Source organism: Hylobates moloch, unplaced genomic scaffold (assembly GCF_009828535.3).
Source record: "Hylobates moloch isolate HMO894 unplaced genomic scaffold, HMol_V3 SCAFFOLD_3, whole genome shotgun sequence".
Taxonomy (NCBI): Eukaryota; Metazoa; Chordata; class Mammalia; order Primates; family Hylobatidae; genus Hylobates; species Hylobates moloch.
In genome coordinates this window covers 38,447,003-38,467,569 of record NW_026652278.1, presented here as the reverse complement: position 1 = coordinate 38,467,569, position 20,567 = coordinate 38,447,003, and the positions used below count along the sequence as shown (strand labels likewise).

At 42.4% G+C, this 20,567-nt stretch overlaps 2 protein-coding genes across 2 annotated transcripts in view; one reads left to right on the top strand and one right to left on the bottom strand.

Moving 5' to 3' along the window:
* The window catches only part of PDLIM1 (PDZ and LIM domain 1), a 55,446-nt gene that overhangs the window by 12,561 nt on the left and 22,318 nt on the right, over positions 1-20,567 (bottom strand). Inside the window, exons 3-4 of the mRNA XM_032136241.2 lie at positions 20,008-20,092; positions 14,424-14,623 (exon numbers count right to left, since the gene is read on the bottom strand). Coding sequence (XP_031992132.1) covers positions 14,424-14,623; positions 20,008-20,092 — 285 coding nt within the window. The remainder of the gene's footprint in view (positions 1-14,423; positions 14,624-20,007; positions 20,093-20,567) is intronic.
* On the top strand, positions 16,179-16,740 carry LOC116457236 (large ribosomal subunit protein uL13-like). Its single transcript, XM_032754770.2, has one exon. It carries the CDS (start codon positions 16,179-16,181, stop codon positions 16,722-16,724), a length of 546 nt encoding a protein of 181 aa, XP_032610661.1. The 3' UTR covers positions 16,725-16,740.

Here is a 20,567-nt window from a genome sequence, read left to right as displayed (position 1 = left end):
CTCCTGCTTGGCCTCCTCCCCCACCTGCAGGGAACTGTGGGTGCCTCTCAGGGCAGGCAATGGGGCCACCTGGGGGAGTTGTTTTAACCAAGGGTCTTTCTTTGTCTCAGTTTCCAGCCCTTTCTTTGAGTTATATGCCTGACTCTTTGAGTCCTGAGTTTGGAACTTGCCCCATAATAAGCATATTACATTATTTTTGGATAAATCTTTTTTCTATTACACTTAGGACTATTTTAAAATTGAGATCAGACTATGGAATGTTCTTGGGAAAGATTTTTCCTCTTCTTTGGTGTATGTTATGTCTAGAAGCCACCAACGGAACACACCAAAAAAATGACAGAACCCAGACCACAAGGCCATCACATATTCTTCCAGCAAATCACCTTGTGAAGGATTTCTATGATTTAAAAAAAAAAAAAAAACTTACATTTTTCCCAAATAATGATAGTATCTTTATACCACTGGACAATTTATAAAGGACTTCCAATATCTATTACCTTACTTAAGGTATTGATATACCTGACTCAAAAATAACATCCTAAGATCCAACGTCTAAGTCTTAGACACTAGACTACAAGGTATTGACATGATACCATAATATCTTAAAAAATAATGACAAAAATATGAAGGAGGAATGGAGCAAAAAATTTCTCATTTTTATATTAATAACAGCAATGAAAGAATATTACAGTGATATGGCTTCAGAAAATACAACACACACCACTCAGTCTCCACGAGAAAAAGTTTTGAGGGCGGAACAGTGAAAATAAACACTTTCTTCTGAACCCACTCTGTACAGTTTTAATAACGAGTTTAAGCAAATTCAACTACTTTGGAATAACAATACATTACACAAAGTTTCCTAGGTCTTGTTCTCCCTGGCAGCTGATGTGTATCTGTTTCCTAAATGTTTAGTATTTTCTCCCACTATTTTAGGACGTGACCTGAGCGCCCCAGGGTTATTCTAGCCCATCCCTGCCGAATAAGATGGCTGACACAGCCAGGCGTAGGAGGATCCTAGTGGTCTTTAGAACATAAGAAGAAACTCCCCTTCAGACCACCTCCCAGAGGAGGATTTTGGAGGCTGAGCCGGCAGACCTTATGTGACTCTCACACCTGCTCCAGCCAAAAGGGCAGCTGGGGTGAGGGTCAGAAGGATGAGGAGGATGGAAAGCAGTACACCTATGGCTCTGGAGCATGGGTCAGCACAGCAACCCTGGGATGAAAGTCTACTCCATCAGAACCATGAAGTGCCCAGAGTGAGGATATAAGGGGCTTTTTTTTTTTTAACTTGGGCCATCATCTGTGGCAGCAACTTAATTATCTGTATATAAATCTCAGCTAGGCCAGGTGCGGTGGCTCAAGCCTTTAGGAGGCTGAGGCAGGCGGACTGCCTGAGCTCAGGAGTTCAAGACCAGCCTGGGCAACACGGTGAAACCCCTATCTCTACTAAAATCCAAAAAAAAAATTAGCCAGGTGCTGCAGCGTGCACCTGTAATCCCAGCTACTCGGGAGGCTGAGGCAGTAGAATCGCTTGAACCTAGGAGGCAGAAGTTGCTAAAACAAGACAGCCATAAGAAAAAAATCCTCACTGCTGATACAACCTTAGCAGGGTCATTTTCTCACATAGTAAGAACATTTTGATACTTTAATAAAACTACCTGTATGTGAGACAAAAATTAGAATAGAATAGAAATTACGTGAATTATTGAAAGCATCCAGACAGGAGAAGATGGTCTCCTCATAAAAATCTTTTTCCTCTCTGAGAAGATGAGGTAGACATATTTTTCCCTGTTTCACCCAGTAAAACCAAAAACCCTGGACATTACATGAGAAGACTCTGACAGGGCAATGGAAGGCACACTGGCTAGGGACCCCGCATCCTGAGGACCATGGTGGTGAGCTCCCAGGGTGTTCTTGTTTCCTTGGACATCCCAGACATGGAGCTGAGGGCAGCAACCTGGAAAGGGCAATGGGCACAGACAGAAGAAGTCTCAAGAGGAACCTACTGTGCCTGACCAAATGACCAGAAAGGGGCAGCCCAGCAAGGCACAACACATTGAAACAACAACCACTATTCTCCAGCCAAATGCCAGAAAAGGCCAAGTGGGGAGTCCAGACTTCTAGTCTCACCAGGCTATGATGCGGTTCCCCAACTATCTCACTGGGGTAGACTCAGAGAAAGCCCAATAGAGAGTCCATATTTCATCCTTACCCAGCTGTAATGAAGAAAACCTAGGAGAGAATCAGGACTCTCACCACTGCTCAGCAGTGTCTAGGCCACCACTCACCCATAAGGTGTCAGTGGAAGCCATATGGGAGCCAGAACTCCCACCCCATCCAGCAGTAATGAGTGGCCCCAATGACCTCAGGTGTGACATAGGCAGAGTGGGGAAACTGGACTTTCTACCCCCACCTGTTAGTAATGAGGCAGCATCCCCAACCCCCTCTCTGAGAGGAAGCCAGTGAAAACAGAAGGTTTTAATGCGATCCAGAATCTAATAACATAATAATAAGAATGGTCAAGATTCAGTTGAAAAATCACATCTCTCAGAAGAACCAGGAAGATCTCAAACTGTAAATAAGACAATAAAGAGATGCCAACACCAAGATGACAGAGATACTGGGATTATCTAACAAAGATGGTAACACAGTCATCGTAAAAATGTTTCAATCGGCCGGGCACGGTGGCTCATACTTGTAATCCCAGCACTTTGGGAGGCCGAGGTGGGCGGATCACGAGGTCAGGAGATCGAGACCACGGTGAAACCCCGTCTCTACTAAAAATACAAAAAATTAGCCGGGCGTGGTGGCGGGCGCCTGTAGTCCCAGCTACTCCAAGAGGCTGAGGCAGGAGAATGGCTTGAACCTGGGAGGCGGAGCTTGCAGTGAGCCGAGATCGCGCCACTGCACTCCAGCCTGGGTGACAGAGCGAGACTCCGTCTCAAAAAAAAAAAAGTTTCAATGAACAACTATGAGCACACTTAAATAAAGTCTCAACAAACAGAAGATATAAAGAATGAAACGGAAATTCTAGAACTGACAAAATAACTGAAATAAAACCACAGTGGATACACTCAGCAGCAGCATGAAGGAGACGAAGGAAAGAATCAGTGAACTGGAAGGTAGAATATTAGAAATTATACAATTCAAGATCATAGAAAAATAGAATGGGGAGAAAAAAGAAATGAAGAGCCTCACAAACCTATGGGAATATATAAAAGATCAAAAATTCATGTCAATGGAGTCTTGGAAGAAGAGAAAAAAGGTGGAACTAGAAAAGTACTAGAAGAAATCATGTCTGAAGGTGTCCTAAATTTGGCAAAAGACATAAAGAAGTGAAGTGAACAGGAAACAGGATAAACCTAAAAAAAATCCACACCAAAACACATCATAGTAAATTTCTGAAAACTACAACAAAGAAAGAATTTTCAAAGCAGTAGGAGAAAAATGACACCTTATCTAGAGGGGAAAACCAATTCAAAAGACAGCAGATTTCTTATCAGAATCCAAAAAGAAAAGAAGGAAGCAGCACAATGTTTTCAGCGCTGGAAGAAAAAAAACTGCCAGCCCTAGCATTCTGTATCCAGTGGAAATATCCTTCAAGAATGAAGGAGAAAGCAAGACATTCTCAGATACAGGGAAACTGAGAGCATTTATCTCTAGCAAAGCTACCCTAACAATGTTTAAAGGAAGTTCTCTAAATAGACGAAAAAAAATAAAAGAAGGAACCGGCCAGGCACGGTGGCTCACCTGAGGTGAGGAGTTCAAGACCAGCCTGGCCAACATGGCAAAAACCTGTCTCTACTAAAAATACAAAAATTAGCTGGGCGTGGTGGCGGACGCCTGTTAATTCCAGCTACTCAAGAAGCTGAGGCATGAGAATCACTTGAACCCGGGAGGTGGAGGTGGCAGTAAGCGGAGATCGCACCACAGTACTCCAACCTGGGTGACAAGAGCGAGACTCTGTCTTAAAAAAAAAAAAAAAAAAAAGAATCTTGGAATATCGAGAATGAAAAAAAGAACCCATAAGCAAAAATATGGGTTTAAAAAATACTTTCCCTCTCAATATATTCTAACTCTTGTTGACAAGTAAAGCAAAAATTATTAACACTGTCTGATATGGTTCTAAGTGTATAAAAGGATCTATTTTAACTATATTGTAAGCAGGGGAGGGCAAAGGTTCACAAAGAGAAGTAAAGTTTCTATACTTCTTTGAACTCCTGAAATGATGACACCAGTAATCTGTGATAAGTTATATATATACAATGTAATACCCAGATAACTACTGAAAAGGTTATACAAGGACATAGAATAAAAAACACTACAAATAAAAATGTTATTCTTAAAAAAATGATGTCGAATAACCCACAGGAAAGCAGGAAAAAGAAAACAGAGAAATGGAAAACAGAAAACAAAAAATAAAATACCAGACTTAAGCCCTAACATATCAATCACCGCATTAATGTTCATCATCTAAATAAACCAACCGAAAGACAGAAACGAACAGGGTAGATACAAAACAGTACATTTTAAAACATGACCTAAATATATGCTGTCAACATAAAACTCATTTCCAATATTAATATATAAGCAGGCTAAAAGTAAAATGGTAGAGAACAATATATCATGCCAATATTAATCAAAAGAAAACAGGCATGGCTATATTATTAATAATATCTGATAAGTATACCTCTGAACAAGTAAATTTACCAGAGATGGAAAGGGACATTATATAATCACAAAAGGGTTAACTCACCAACAGCTATAGCAATGTTAAATGTGTGTGCATCAAACAACAGAGCTTCAAAATATGTAAAGCAAAAATTGATAGAACTGAAAGGAAAAGAGACACATTCACAATTTTAGTTGAAGACTTCTACACCCCTCTCTTAACAACTGATAGATCAACTAGACAGATAATCAGAGAAGATACAGAAAAATTCAATAATACTATCATGCCAGGCACGGTGGCTCATGACTATAATCCCAGTACTTTGGGAGGTCAATGCAGGAGGATTGCTTGAGCTCAGAAGTTCGAGACCAGCCTGGGAAACATGGTGAAACCCCGTCTCTACAAAAATTACAAAAAAAATTAACCAGACATAGTGACACACACTTGTAGTCTCAGCTACTCAGGAAGCTGAGGTAAGAAGATCACTTGAGTCCAGGAGGCAGAGGTTGCAGTGAGCCACTGCACTCCAACCTGGGCAAGAGAGAGAGACTGCCTCTAAGTAAGTAAGTAAGTAAATAAATAAATCAGAAATGAAAGAGACATTGCAACTAATACCACAGAAATAAGGATAATAACAGACTACTATGAACAATTATATATTGACAAATTAGAAAACCCAGAAGAAATAGATAAATTCCCAAAAACACAACCTACCAAGACTGAGTCATAAAAAAATTAAAAATCTCTAAACAGACCTATAACTAGTAAGGAGGTTCAATCAGTAATCAAAAACATCCCAACAAAGAAAAGCCCAGAACCAGATGGCTTCACTGGTGAATTCTATCAAACAATTTTAAAAGAATTAAAACTAATCCTTCTCAAACTCTTCCAAAAAACTGAAGAGGAGAGAATGCTTCCAAACTCATTCTATGAGGCCAGTATTACCCTGATACCAAAACCAAAGATAGTACAAAAAAAAAAAGCTATAGACTGATATTACTAATGAATGTTGATACAAAAATACTCAACAAAATACTAGCAAACCAAATTCAACAGCATATTAAAAGGATTAAACACCATGACCAAGTGGAATTTAATCCTGTAATGCAAGGATGTTTTAACATATAACAATCAATCAATGTAACACATCACACTGACAGAATGAAGGACAAAAACCACAGTCATCTGAATGCAGAAAAGCATTTGACAAAATTTAACAAACTTTCATGATAAAAATACTCAACAAAACAGGAATGGAAGGAAATTACCTCCACATAATAAAGTCCATGTATGAAAAACCCATAGCTAACATCTCACTCAAAATGAAAAACCAAAAGCTTTTCCTCTAAGATCAGCAGCAAGGCAAGAATGCCAACTTTTACCACCTCTTTTCAACATAGCATTGGAGGTCCTAATCAGAGACCTTAGGCAAGACAAAGAAATAAAAGGCATCCAAATTGGGAAGGAAGTAAAATTGTATCTATTCAAAGACGCAATGATCAAATACACAGAAAACCCTAAAGATCCCCCCCCACTACACACACACACACACACACACACAAAACTATTGGAACTAATAAATGAATTCAGCATAGTTGCAAAATACAAAATCAACAAGCAAAAAACAGTTGTTTCTATACACGACCAATGAATAATCCAAAAAGAAAACTAAGAAAACAATCTCGTGTAATCATCAAAAAGAACAAAATACCTAATAAACTTAACCAAGGAGGTGAAAGACTTGTACACTGAATAGAGTACATTTTAAAATTATAAAACATTTTAAAATGTTTAAAAATATAAAACATTGTTGAAAGAAACCAAAGAATGCACAAATAAACAAAAAGACATCTCATGTTCATGGACTGGAAGACCTAAGATTGTTAAAATATCTGTACTACCCAAAGCAATCTACACCTTCAATGCAATCACTATCAAAACCCTAATGACATTTTTTGCAGATAAAAAAACACCATTGTAAAATTATATAAAATCTCAAAGGATCCTAAATAGCCAAAACAACCTTGAGAAGGAAAAACAAAAATGGAGGCCTCATATGTCCTTATTTCGAAACATTTTACAAAGCTACAGTAATCAAAACAGTATGGTACTAGCATAAGACAGCTATAGAGACCAATGAAATAGAATAGAGCCCCCACAAATAAACCTTTGCATACACTGTCAAATGATCTTCAGCAAGGGTGCCACAGCTACGCAACAGTTAAAGAATAATTTCTTCAATAGTGTTGGAAAAACTGGATATTCACATGTAAAAGAATGAAGTTGGACCCTTACCTAACACCACATAAAAAAATAATTTGGCCAGGGACAGTGGCTCATGCCTGTAATCCCAGCACTTTGGGAGGCTGAGGCAGGCAGATCACTTGAGGTCAGGAGTTCAAGACCGGCCTGGCCAACACAGTGAAACTCCATCTCTACCAAAAACTACAAAAAAATTAGCCAGGAGTGGCAACGCAAGCCTGTAGTTCTAGATACTCAGGAGGCTGAGACTTGAACCCAGGAGGCAGAGGTTGCAGTGAGCCAAGATCGTGCCACTGCACTCCAGCCCAGGCAACAGAATGAGACTTCATCAAAAAAAAAAAAGAAAGAAAGAAAAGAAAGGAAGGAAGGAAAGAAAGAAAGAAAGAAAGAAAGAAAGAAAGAAAGAAAGAAAGAAAGAAAGAGAAAGAAAGAAAAAATAATTCAAAATAGATTAAAGACCAACATAAGACCAGAAACTATAAATATAAAACTTCTAAAAGAAAACATAGGAGGTCAGGTGCTATGGCTGACACCTGTAATCCCAGCACTTTGGGAGGCCAAGGTAGGAGAATCACTTGAGCCCAGGAGTTGGAGACCAGCCTGAGACCCTGTCTCTATTAAAAAATAAAAATAAAACAGCTTCCTAACATTGAATTTGGTGATGATTTCTTGAATATGACACAAAAACACAAGCAACAAAAGCAAAAATAAACAAATGGAACTACATCAAACTTTAAAACTTCTGCACCACAAAGGAAACAACAGAGTGAAAAGGCAACTTATGAAATAGAAAAAATATTTGCAAAACATACGTATGATAAGGAATTAATATCCAGAATGTATAAAAAAACTCCTACAACTCAACAAAAAACAAATAGCTTGATTAAAAATGATCAAAGAAAGGATTTGAATAGACATTTAGCCAAAAATTATTAACAAGCATATGAAAAGATATTCAACAAGAGGCCGGACGCGGTGGCTCACACTTGTAATCCCGGCACTTTGGGAGGCCGAGGCAGGCGGATCACGAGATCAGGAGATCAAGACCATGGTGAAACCCCGTCTCTACTAAAAATACAAAAAAATTAGCCGGGCGTGGTGGCGGACGCCTGTAGTCCCAGCTACTCGGAGAGGCTGAGGCAGGAGAATGGCGTGAACCCGGGAGGCGGAGCTTGCAGTGAGCCGAGATCGCGCCACTGCACTCCAGCCTGGGCAACAGAGCGAGACTCCGTCTCAAAAAAAAAAAAAAGATGGCCACTATCAAAAAGACATAAAACAAATGTTGGTAAGGATGTGGAGAAATTGGAGCCCTTGCGCATTGATGGTAGGAATGTAAAATGGTGCAGCTACTGTGGAAAACAGTATGGAGATTCCACAAAAAATTAAAAATTTACCATATGATTCAGCAATCCCACTTCTGATTATATACAAAAGAAATGAAGAAGGATCTCAAAGAGATACTTGCTCACCCATGTTCATTACAGCATTACTCACAATAGCCAGGAGATGCAAGCAACCTAAACGTCCATAAAAACATGTGTATTTGTGTGTTTTCATGCTGCAGATAAAGATATACCCAAGACTGGGCAATTTACAAAGAAAGAGGTTTAATTGGACTTACAGTTCCACATGGCTGGGGTGGCCTCACAATCATGGTGGAAGGAGGAGCAAGTCACATCTTACATGGATGGAGCAGGCAAAGAGAGAGAGAGCTTGTGCAGGGAGCTCCTCTTTTTAAAACCATCAGATCTTGTGAGACTTAATCACTATCATGAGAACAACATGGGAAAGATTTGACCCCATGATTCAATAACCTCACACTGCGTCCCTCCCACAACACGTGGAATTCAAGATGGGATCTGGGCGGGGACACAGACAAACCATATCAACATGAATAAAGAAAATGTGAAAAAAAAAATGAGATATTATTCAGCCTTAAAAAAAGAAGGCCCTGTCTCTACTAAAAAAATACAAAAGAAATTAGCCGGGCATAGTGGCACGTGCCTGTAATCCCAGCTACTCAGGAGGCTGAGGCAGAGAACTGCTTAAACCTGGAGGGGCAGAGGTTGTAGTGAGCCAAGATCACGCCACTGCACTCCAGCCTGGGGGACAGAGTGAGACTCTGTCTCAAAAAAAAAAAAGAAGAAGGAAACCCTGTCATATACTACAACATGGGAAAACCTTGAGGACATTATGGTAATTGAAAAAAGACAAATGCATGACTCCAATTCTATGAGATATCTAAAGTAATCAAACCCTTAGAAAGTATTATAGTGGTTGCTAGGGGCTTGAGAGATGGGGACTTTCAGGTGAGGTTGTTTTTCAATGGGTATAGAGTTTCAGTTTTTCAGGATAAAGTTCTAGAGATGTGTTGCACAACAATGTACATAAAGTAAACATTACAATACACTTAAAAATGCTTAAGATCATAAATTTCATGTTTTTTAACACAATAAAAAAAGACAAACCCATAGAACAGAAAAAAAGGAACAAACTATTGATACATAAACCTATTGATACAAAAACCTAAATAAATCTCCAGACAATTATACTGAGTAGAAAAGCTAATCCCAGGTTACATACTGTATGATTCCATTAATATAACATTTTTGAAATAACAAAAATATAAAGAGTAGATGAGTAGGTTGCCGGGGGTTAAAGAGGGTGAGGGAAAAGGAGGGAAGTGAGCGTGGCTATAAAAGAGCAACATGAGAAACCCTTGCAGAGATGGAAATGTTCAGTATCTTGAGTGTATTGATGTCAAGATCCTGGTTTTGTTACTATTGTGTTTTCGAGATGTTACCATTGAGGGAAATTGGTAAAGGGTATAGGGGATCTCTGCATTATTTCCTATAACTGCAAGTGAATCTACAATTATCTCAAAATAAAAATTTTAATTAATTTTAAGAAATATTTTCCCCAAATGGTGGAAGTTAAGTGCTAGCTGGAAATAATGTAGAGGAATACTTGTTTTTTATGTAGGTGGGGGAAAGGAGGTAGACGGACCCAGAAAAATCTTTCCTATCTCATATCCCAAGAAATGAGATGTCCCAGCCTGATTACCCCAATGTTCACCCAAAAATGCCATTCTGGGCAACCCTATGTAATCATTTTCAGAAGGGAAGCCTGGCCTGTGTGCTTCCTAAGTTTTGGTCTTCAAAGGCACACATACTGGTCCTGCAGTAAGAAACCAGAGGGGTAATTGTAGGCACCAGGAGAAGAGAGAGGAATGCCCACACACCAGAGCCAGTTTTCTGTGGGTGGCAGGCAAGTTTAGCTAGAGGGGCAAGCAGCCTTCATGATAGAGGTGTACTTCTGATTCAGCTCTGAAGAAGCCAGGGTTAATATCATCCTTGTGATATCATTTGAATAGAAAATGATGCATCCCTTTATTTCCAGGGCAGCTGCTTAGAAATCTCCCTCATGAATGCTTGGGGGCAACAACTTACAACACAATTTGGAAGAGCTATTATCTAGGGCCTAGTATGTTGGTTACAGGAGCTCTCCAATCATTCCTTGAAGAGAACACCACAACCCCATCAGTAAGCTGATTAGCTGTGTGGGCTGGCTGAATTTAATGGGAAAGAAAGAAGTGTACCATAAGCCACAGCAAAGTCTTCTCCATTACATTTGTCTATGTGCTTCCACACTTTTGTAGCCCCCAGTTCTCAGAAGTGATGGGGATGGAGTTCCTCATGGACACTAAAGTCAGCAATAATTAGCATTTACTGAGCACCTACCAGGGGCCAGGCACTGTGCTGAGTGCTCTGTGCACATCCCATTGCATTGTCTCAACAACCTGGTGGTGAAGAAGTTAGTATTATTTCCACCTTAGATCTCAGGAGACTGAGTTTCAGAAATGTTACATGGTTTTCCCAAGGTCACACAGCTAGTAAGAGGCAGAGCTGGAATTCAAGGCTCAGGCCCCACTATCTACCAAGCCTTTAGGAAGTATCAGGCAGTGTCATATAAACAATGAAACCTGGGCTCTGAATTTTCTGATTTTGACCAGGTCCCCTCAACTCAATTAAAAGAGATCAGAGGAAAAGTGCTAGCTTTCTGCTGAACTGACATTTTCTTCGCCCACCTGGTACACAGTAGGCACTCAATAAATGATTATTATGCTGAACTGACCTAGAGGAAAAAGGCCACTGAGGACCTCCCCCTCCACTGTATGCACTAGGAGGAAGGGCAGCAGAGAAACCCCCTCACCTGCCTTACCAGTTGGCAAGGCTATCTCTGTTCTTATCTGACTGGGATACAGCTCTGTAAAGACCTACAAGACAGATAGCCACACACACACTATGATACTTTCAAGTGCATAGGACAAAGAAATCCAGGGCAAGCCCCAGAGAATGGGTGATGACCTCAGATGCAAAGTATGTAGTGAGCCAATTCTGGAACTTCAGCAAATTTCACAGACTAAACAGTGGGAGGGAGCGAGCACTTGGGACTTGTGCTGACTGAGCAAGCAAAGTTACCGGGTGACTGCTGGGCTCACAGGAGAATCTTTCTTTGTGGGAATGCACTAGAAATACACCAGCAAGCTGAGATCCCCCCATACAAGCAGCATGGCCAGTTAGGCAGCTCCTCTGCCTTAGGCTGTTGGTTTTCCCACTGTTTCTGGGTTCAGCCTCAAACAGTGCAGGATGGAACAGAAACAGGACCCTCTCTGCTGAGAAAATCTGCAAAGACAAATTTTGATACTCGGCAAATACTGCAGCCAAAGAGTCTGGGCCAGGGGCTAGAGGAAAGGTTTACACAGCCACCTGGTAGTTTCAGACTCAGGGGAGGGAGCAGGCAGGGAACATGAGAGAAGAAGAAAGACATTAATGAAGGAAAAATAGCCAAGGCCATACTAAAAATATTTCCCAGGCACATATTTCTCCCAATGCATAGCAGCTCTTTCAATTAAGGATGTGTCATTTCCTGGGTTACTAAGTCCAGATCATGGAACATTCCACTCTGGGACAGTAAAAGAGCGTCACGTTCTCAGCCTCCCCAGCACCAAAGCAGCTAAAAACAAGGATCACAGCCCCCAGTGTTTCCACCACTCCTGAGCTGCTTGGAAGCTTCCTCTCAGGGTGTGTCTGTGGAAAGCCTAGGGGGCCCAGTATGACACCGTTTCTCAGGTATCTCAAATGTCCCCACAGTCACCTGGAAGAGGATCATCATCTCAAGACAGTAAGCCCTTGCAAGAACCAGAATTTGAGGGAAGAAGAAACATTGGTGGCGACTTTGCCTTGGTTACTATGATAAATGGCCAGTAACCTTTAACATCTTCTAAAGCCAAAGTCACACAGAAAAAAGTCTGCCCTACTAGACTCAAAGAAATGTTAAAAGAAATCAGTGTCAGCTGGGCGCAGTGGCTCACGTCCGTAAGCCAGCACTTTGGGAGGCCAAGGCAAGCGGATCACCTGAGGTCGGGAGTTTGAGACCAGCCTGATCAACATGGAGAAACCCCATCTCTACTAAAAACACAAAATTATCTGGGCGTGGTGGCGCATGCCTGTAATCCCAGCTACTCGGGAGGCTGATGCAGAAGAATCGCTTGAACCCGGGAGGCAGAGGTTGCGGTGAGCAGAGATCACGCCATTGCACTCTAGCCTAGGCAACAAGAGTGAAACTCCGTCTCAAAAGAAAAAAAGAAAGAAATCTTAGTGTCCTCTCAGTGTCAGGCACAGGGAACAGGGATGCACATGCCATGGGTGTCCAATGACATCTGTCTCTCTCTGGGGAGGGGAGGGGTGACTATATGCACGGAATGGCCAAGGAGCCCTTGAGAGGTGTTGCTACAACAGCCCTTTCCAAACATTTAAGTAGTTTGGAACCTCTAGTATCTTAACCTCTCTCAACCTGCATTTGAAGCCATTGGCTTGCAATTTAATTACCCTAAGAGTTGAGCAGGTTCTTGTTAAAGGTGAATTGGGGAGAAACTGAATGGCAAAGCGGGCTTCAGAGGCAATAATACAAAAATTGAGGATTCCAAGTGGGAAAGGTTCTCAGAGCTCAGGCAAGTTTGGACCACACAGTGTTTTCCAACAAAATTTAAATGTCACCAATAATTAAAAATCAGGAGATTTCCCAAAAAAAGAGGCTTTCCAACTTCTGTTTTAATGGAAATAATCAGCAGAAACGAGACCTGCATGTGGCACGCGGCTGGAGCCAAGGAGCAGCGTCCCCTCTGGACCAGGAATGCACGCTCCAGCTGCCACCCCCACCCCCACCCGGCACCCTTGTTTACTCAGAGCTCTGCCTCAGTTCCTCATCCTGCCTGCCACTTTTGGGTATTTGAGTGGGCAATTCCTAACCTAGTCCACCCCCTTTACACCTACAGAGAATTGGCCCCATCTCTAACCCATCCTCAAACCCAGTTCCTTTGCTGGGATTCCCAGTGTTTCTGGATTCATCCTCAAAGAGCCTGAGATGAAGCAGACACTGGGCCCCTCTGCTGGGAAGATCCAGGAGACTCCAATAAAGACTCAAAGGGCTTGGTGGCTCATGCCTGTAATCCAGGAACTTTGGGAGTCTGAGGTGGGAGGATCACTTGGGCCCAGGAGTTTGAGACCAGCCTGGGCAACATAGTGAGACCCCAATCTCTACAAAAAAAATTAAAACTTAGCCAAGTGTGGTGGCACACACCTGTAGTACCAGCTACTCAGGAGGCTGAGGCGGGAGGATCACTTGAACCCAGGAGGCCGAGGCTGCGGTGAGCTGGGATCAAACCACTGTACTCCAGCCTGGGTGACAGAGCAAAACCTTGTCTCAAAAAAAAAAAAAAAAAAAAAAAGACTCAAAGGCAGCTGCACCCAAATGATCTGTGACAGAAGAGGACATGCCTCCTCAGTCCCCCGCAAGGCACTTCCTCAGACACCTCTCCCCTTTCCACCTGCAGCCCTACCTCTCCCACAGTTAAGCCTGCCTCTGTCCCCAGATCAGAACCTATTCCTAAGGACAAGCATTTATATCCTCAGGGACCTCTCCTTTCATGACCTCTGGTCCACTCTAGGGAAAAAGCAAACACTGCTTCACCAAAACTGTGCAGCATGAAGTATTTCTCCCTTGCTTGGTTCAGATGGTGAACACAAGCACAGGCTACTCTAGATTCTCTCAAACACTCCCCGGCTAATAATACTGAAGAATTTCTCGGGAAGCAGCAGGCCTGTCAAGGAAGGACTATGTTCAATTAGAAGATGATGACCACAGAAATCAAAACACAAATAAAAACTTCTGGAGGATTAACTGATTTGTTTGTGCTTGACACAACGCTGGGCATTTTACGTGTTCTTACTTTTACAGACAACCTATAAAGCAGGAGGTATTGTCCCCTTTGTGTAGATGAAGAAAATGAACACAGAAGTGTTCTGCTAATGTAGTCATTTTTCTCCCTGGAGTAGTGGCTCTTGCACCTGCCTGGGCAGCCCTGGTCCTGATGTGAAAAGCCCCTCCCAGGACCGGCTCAGAGGAGGACTCCTGGGCTACTTACGGTCTGCTGTTCGCCTCCACCCCGCTGGCAGCAGTCTTTGACTCCAGGGCATTGTTGAAGTTGGAGATATTTTCAGAAGAGTAGAGGCCAGCTGGGTTGTTGTACTGGTTTGTGATGACCCTGGCGGTAGTGCTGGAGGCAGGCGAGGCGGTAAAGGGCATGGCACTTCGGTTGTGGGCGCTTCCTATGTGCAGGACCTCCTGCAGGCAGGGATCAGAGGAGAAATCAAGGGGGGCATCCAATGCAAACCCCTTGATGGGCAGTGCAGGCTGAGCTCCAGGGAGAGGTGTTCCAGCTGCTAAGATGGCCCTAGTTCAACCCAAACTTTAGCTGAGGGACACCGACACACCCACTGAGACACATGGGCAATGACTGGGGAAGTTTCCCACAATGGGCACCTGTGTGAGTTCACACCCCCTGAATCATCTCTGCTTTCTGATTCTTCCTTGAGGCCCAGCAAAGCCTGCCCTCTAAGGCACCCTCGGGCAGGACAGCCCTTGATGCTTTGGGCTGTAAGATTCAAGTCAGAGCTAAAACACGCTTTCAGGGCACATACCAAAGAGATTAAAGCACTAGGTGGAGAGAAATATGCAGTGACTTTGGTCAGTGCAAAAGCAGGAGATGATAAAAGGTGGAGATAAATTCTCCAGAAGTGAGCAAGTTAGACAAGCAAGATAAGAGGGTGTGGTGTCACAGGGGAAGCAGCTGCTGACTAGGCAGAGATGGTCTCAGTCTCCTGCAGAGCAAGGGTAAAGGAAATTAAGGATCTATTGTTTCTTCTGGGAGAAAGACAAGGCTAATCAGACAGAAGGTCAGGGGATACCTGTTACAGGGGCAGTACCCAGCAGAGTTGCTGAAAAGGACCTTTGAGTTCCTTGTGTTCTCTTTCCCCTCTTTCTGTAATTTGAGAAAGTTCCCTCCACCCCCAGCCTAGACTTGTTAAGTCAGGTGAATAATTACTACAGCTACAACATCTCAGAGCTCCTTTACAAACCCCCAAAACCACTTTGGAAATTAACATTCCTGTTTTCTAAAACTACAGCTTTTCTACTTTTTCTTTCCCCCCTGCCAGCATCACAGCTTTTCTGATAGCCCAATTAGCAAGGTTCTTTCTATATGGGTGTCTGGATCAACCCATGGCTTCTAGGTGATGCATGCTCTGTGCAGCCGGCTGAACTCAAAATGTGTCTTAGTGTCTGTGTTTTCCAGAAAAAGTCTCTTTCTTAAAACACCCAGGCCCACAACAGCTGCCTCCAAAAGAGTTCCTGTCATCTGTTGCATTTCCTTTTTTTCTCTCCTTTTTTGTTAAATCTTCAAGTCTTTTATGCTTTCTTAAAAAAAATCATGAAAACTAAAAGCTATATTGAGTACCTAATTTAAAATAAAACAACCTGAAAATATTTTTATGTTTAAGATTTCTCTTTTGCGCCAAGCGTGGTGGCTCACGCCTGTAATCCCAGCACTTTGGGAGGCCGAGGCGGGCGGATCACCTGAGGTCCGGAGTTCAAGACCAGCCTGACCAACATGGAGAAACCTCATCTCTACTAAAAATACAAAAATTAGCCAGACATGGTGGCGCATGCCTGTAATCCCAGCTACTCAGGAGGCTGAGGCAGGAGAATCTCTTGAACCCAGGAAGCGGAGGTTGCGGTGAGCCGAGATTGTACCATTGCACTCCAGCCTGGGCAACAAGAGTGGAACTGTCTCAAAACAAAAAACAAAACAAAAAAAAGCTTGCCCAAGCGGCTGCCAAAGATGGTGGACGTGCAGGTCCTGGTGCTTGATGGTCGAGGCCATCTCCTGGGCCGCCTGGCGGCCATCGTGGCTAAACAGGTACTGCTGGGTCGGAAGGTGGTGGTGGTACGCTGCGAAGGCATCAACATTTCTGGCAATTTCTACAGAAACAAGTTGAAGTACCTGGCTTTCCTCCGCAAGCAGATGAACACCAACCCTTCCCGAGGGCCCTACCACTTCCGGGCCCCCAGCCGCATCTTCTGGCGGACCGTGCGAGGTATGCTGCCCCACAAGACCAAGCGAGGCCAGGCCGCTCTGGACCGCCTCAAGGTATTTGACGGCATCCCACCGCCCTATGACAAGAAAAAGCGGATGGTGGTTCCTGCTGCCCTCAAGGTTGTGCGTCTGAAGCCTACAAGAAAGTTTGCCTATCTGGGGCGCCTGGCTCACGAGGTTGGCTGGAAGTACCAGGCAGGGACAGCCACCCTGGAGGAGAAGAGGAAAGAGAAAGCCAAGATCCACTACCGGAAGAAGAAACAGCTCATGAGGCTACGGAAACAGGCCTAGAAGAACATGGAGAAGAAAACTGACAAATACACAGAGGTCCTCAAGACACACGGACTCCTGGTCTGCGCCCAATAAAGACTGTTAATTCCTAAAAAAAAAAAAAAAAAAAAAAAAGATTTCTCTTTTGGCTGGGTGCAGTGGCTCATGCCAGTAATCCCAACACTTTGGGAGTCCAAATCAGGAGGATTGCTTGAGCCCAGGAGTTCAAAACCAGCCTGGGCAACATAGTAAGACCCCATCCGTAAAAAAAAGTTAGACAGGCATGATGGTGCACGCCTGTAGTCCCAGCTACTTGAGAGGGCTGAGGCAGAAGGATCGTGTAAGCCCAAGAGATGGAGGCTGCAGTGTGCCATATCGTGCCACTGCATGTCAGCCTGGGTGACAGAGCAAGACTCTCATCTCTAAAAAAACAAAACAGGCCAGGCACGGTGGCTCATTCCTGTAATCGCAGCACTTTGGAAAGCCAACGCAAGAGGATCACCTGAAGTCAGGAATTCAAGACCAGCCTGGCCAACATGGTGAAACCTCGTTTCTACTAAAATATAAAAATTAGCTAGGCGTGGTGGCACCTGCCTGTAATCCCAGCTACTCGGAGGCTGAGGCAAGAAAATCACTTGAACTCAGGAGGCAGAGGTTGCAGTGAGCCAAGATTGCACCACTGCACTCCAGCCTGGGCGACAGAGCAAGACTCCATCTCAAAAATAAAAAACAAAAATAAATAATAAAAAATAAAAAACAACACAAAACTTCAGCAGTTATCAAAGAGTAGTTAAGTAAATTTTATGGCACCGCTACCGAAAGAAATAATATATAATAATTAAAGGCTATGGTCATGAAGACAGAGGAGATTTACAGATGGGTGGCCTAGTACCCTTGCCTACATATGCCGCAGCCAGGATGGTCATTCTTTCTTCTTCTCTCCATCTCCATGGCAATTCCTAGGAGCAGCAGAGGATGCAAAGCCCCAAGGAAGGGTCTTTATTTTTCTGCCTTGGCTCAATTTTTCCCTGCAATTTCCTGTTTGGCAAGGAATACCCCTCTGAGCCCATTTTTCATCTTTAAAATGAAGAAGATAAAGCCTTCTTCACAAGGATTTGTGTGAGTTACTAGAGTGTCAAGTACAGTGCCTGGCTCATGGCACATATTCAACCAGGGTCTGTTCCCTTCTCCCTCCACCGAAACACATTTCCAATTAGAATGGAAGTCAATGGAAAATTCAGATTGAAAATTCAGATGATTTCACTTTATAAAGAATCTTTCAAGAATGCATCTGGTTTGTACATAAAAGGAATATCTCTACCCTCATCTGAATACTGACTGGTCTTTCCAGAAAGCAGGCAGATTCAGGGCTTGCCTTTTAGAAAGGATGATGTAATTGTTTGGGCTTTGTATTTATCAGTCTCCAAGGAAACTCAATAATGAGGAAGTACAAACTAGGTGTGTAACTATGCTGACCTCAGATAAGCTGGGGTGTTGGTTGGCATTACATGAACCAACAGATCTTTTTATTATAGATTAACTCTGCTCTCACTCATTTATCCTCTACTTTAGAATGGCTGGAAGTAAAAGACTTTGGAAAAATGATGGGTGAGAAGTTTTCCTTACAGTAATAAAGCATTACTAGAATCACAAGAAAAATACTAGGGTTTAAAGTATTTGAGAATTTTTGTAATCTGAAGAGAACTACCTTCAAAAGATTAATACAGGTAACTATAGATTTAAAATGAAAATTCAAATATACTACAAATGAAAACTATAACTGAAATTTACATAATTACCTTATTTACATGAAAATGAGGATTTCAGATAGACCAAGTTAAAACGAAATCATTCCTTGTGTTATAAAATATGTAAAAATTAAAATTTAACAATTAAAATTTAACACTTAAGGTAAATTTAATGAAGTAGCTGAGAACTCTCAAGGAAACTGAAACTAACTGTGGCATGTTTTAAATTAGTTTGCACAACTGCCAGTGTATAGACCAAGTGCCATTTTACGAACTTTCCTGAGAAGAGTTGTATAGAAGAATATGTTCACGTCAGTTTTGAAATGATGCAAAATGATCCTTAAAATGACTCTTGAGATTTTTAATAATTATTTTTACTATCTTAATGACAAAAATTATATATGACTTCATTTTTGAAATTTTAATGGATTCTATTTGAGAAAATATGACTTATATCCAACCACCCAATTAACACACACTAATATACCAAGTGAGTTCAACTTCATACAAGTTTCTGTTTTATGTATAAAAGATAGCTAGCTATATATTGTATTTTAATTATATCTTAATTCACCATAAAAACTAAATAGTATCCCAAATTTAGAAAAATAAGTTAAATTTCAAATCTTCAATTTGGGTCAAATGCATAACCATCACAAACCAGTCTAAAATTTTCAAAAGGCATTATCAACATACCTAGTTTATCATTACTAATTCATTAATGTATCCAACAGACACATACTTTGTGACAAGTAGCATGTTGGGTGTGCGGAATTTTACAAAAGATGTTCTAAACATCTCTAAGTTTGTCCCTTATTTTAAAAACAATACCCATGCATTGTAGATTATTTAAAAGAGGCACATAAGGCAGAAAGAAATAAAATCACCTATAATCCAACTACTGAGAGATTTATTCACAAATATGGGACCTTAAGGCAGTCTACTGTCCTGAGAAATTCTATCTGGGTGACAAATTGTACACTATGTACTGCTTTTTTTATATTAATTGCTGCTTTATTTTAGTAATTTTAAAGTCTCACTAGAAGTTTCACTGTAACAAAAATAGAGATTTCCACTCCATGGCTCATGGAAACCAGACAGGGGCATACAGTGGGGAGAAGCAGGGCTTCCTATTACATATTCCCCGATTTCTTCTAGGCTCTAGGCCTCCAGACCTAAACTTATTTTCATCCCTGTCAAGATTCATTTGTTGCTGAAATCCATAAGGAGCTGAACAGCTCCTTGAGTTCACTCTGATCCTGCCAACCCTTCCCACACAGGAAGGCTTCCACCGGCTTCCCTTATCGCCTTCCGACCCCTTGCTTCCAGCCCAGGATACAGCGTCACTGCCCTGGGGTTTTCCAGCCCTGTCCTCCTGCAGTTCCCTACGGGAAGAACTGAACAAGAGCCAGATACCAACAGTGACAGTGGAGGGCTCTCCCTGCAGTCTTATCCCCAGGCCTCCAGGGCAGGAAAAACAGGAATGTGCTGAGCAGTGTCAGAAACGGCAAAGTGCTGGGTGGTGAGAGCAGTGGCAACAATGAGCAAGAACTTACCTGGGGTTCAGAGGCTAAATTCATCTTGTATGGATGACGCTTCCCTTCCTCCGTCACCAGAGGAGACCAGACTTTATGTTCAGATCTGCAACAGATTAACAAAGCTGCCGTTTCACTCATGTAAAATAAATAATATATACTAAAGACAAACTGGAAAAATGCCCCCTCTTTCCTGGACTAGGCTCTGAACTAGCATCCTCCCATCAGCTCTACCTTCCATTTGCCACCAGTTTGATCTTTTAAACACCCCAATCTGATAACATCCATGGCTGATGGCTCCCCAGCATAGCCCCAAGGGGCTTCCCAAGCACTTCATCCTCCCTCACCACACTCTGGGTAGCTGACACCAGCAGTGTGGCCTCCTCCATGTTTCTGAGCATGACTCACACTGCCCTATCTCTGCTCAGGACAGAATGGGCTTCTCCTCTATCTCAACCCAGTGTGTTTGGTCCAGACCAAATAACCAACTTATTTGTGAAGGCTGTTTGACCCAAATGAAAATAATGCCTCTTGGCCGGGCGTGGTAGCCCACGCCTGTAATCCCAGCACTTTGGGAGGCC

Coding starts and splice junctions, on each gene's coding strand:
- LOC116457236 (XM_032754770.2), top strand. CDS start 16,179: ATGGTGGACGTGCAGGTCCTGGTGCTTGATGGTCGAGGCCATCTCCTG.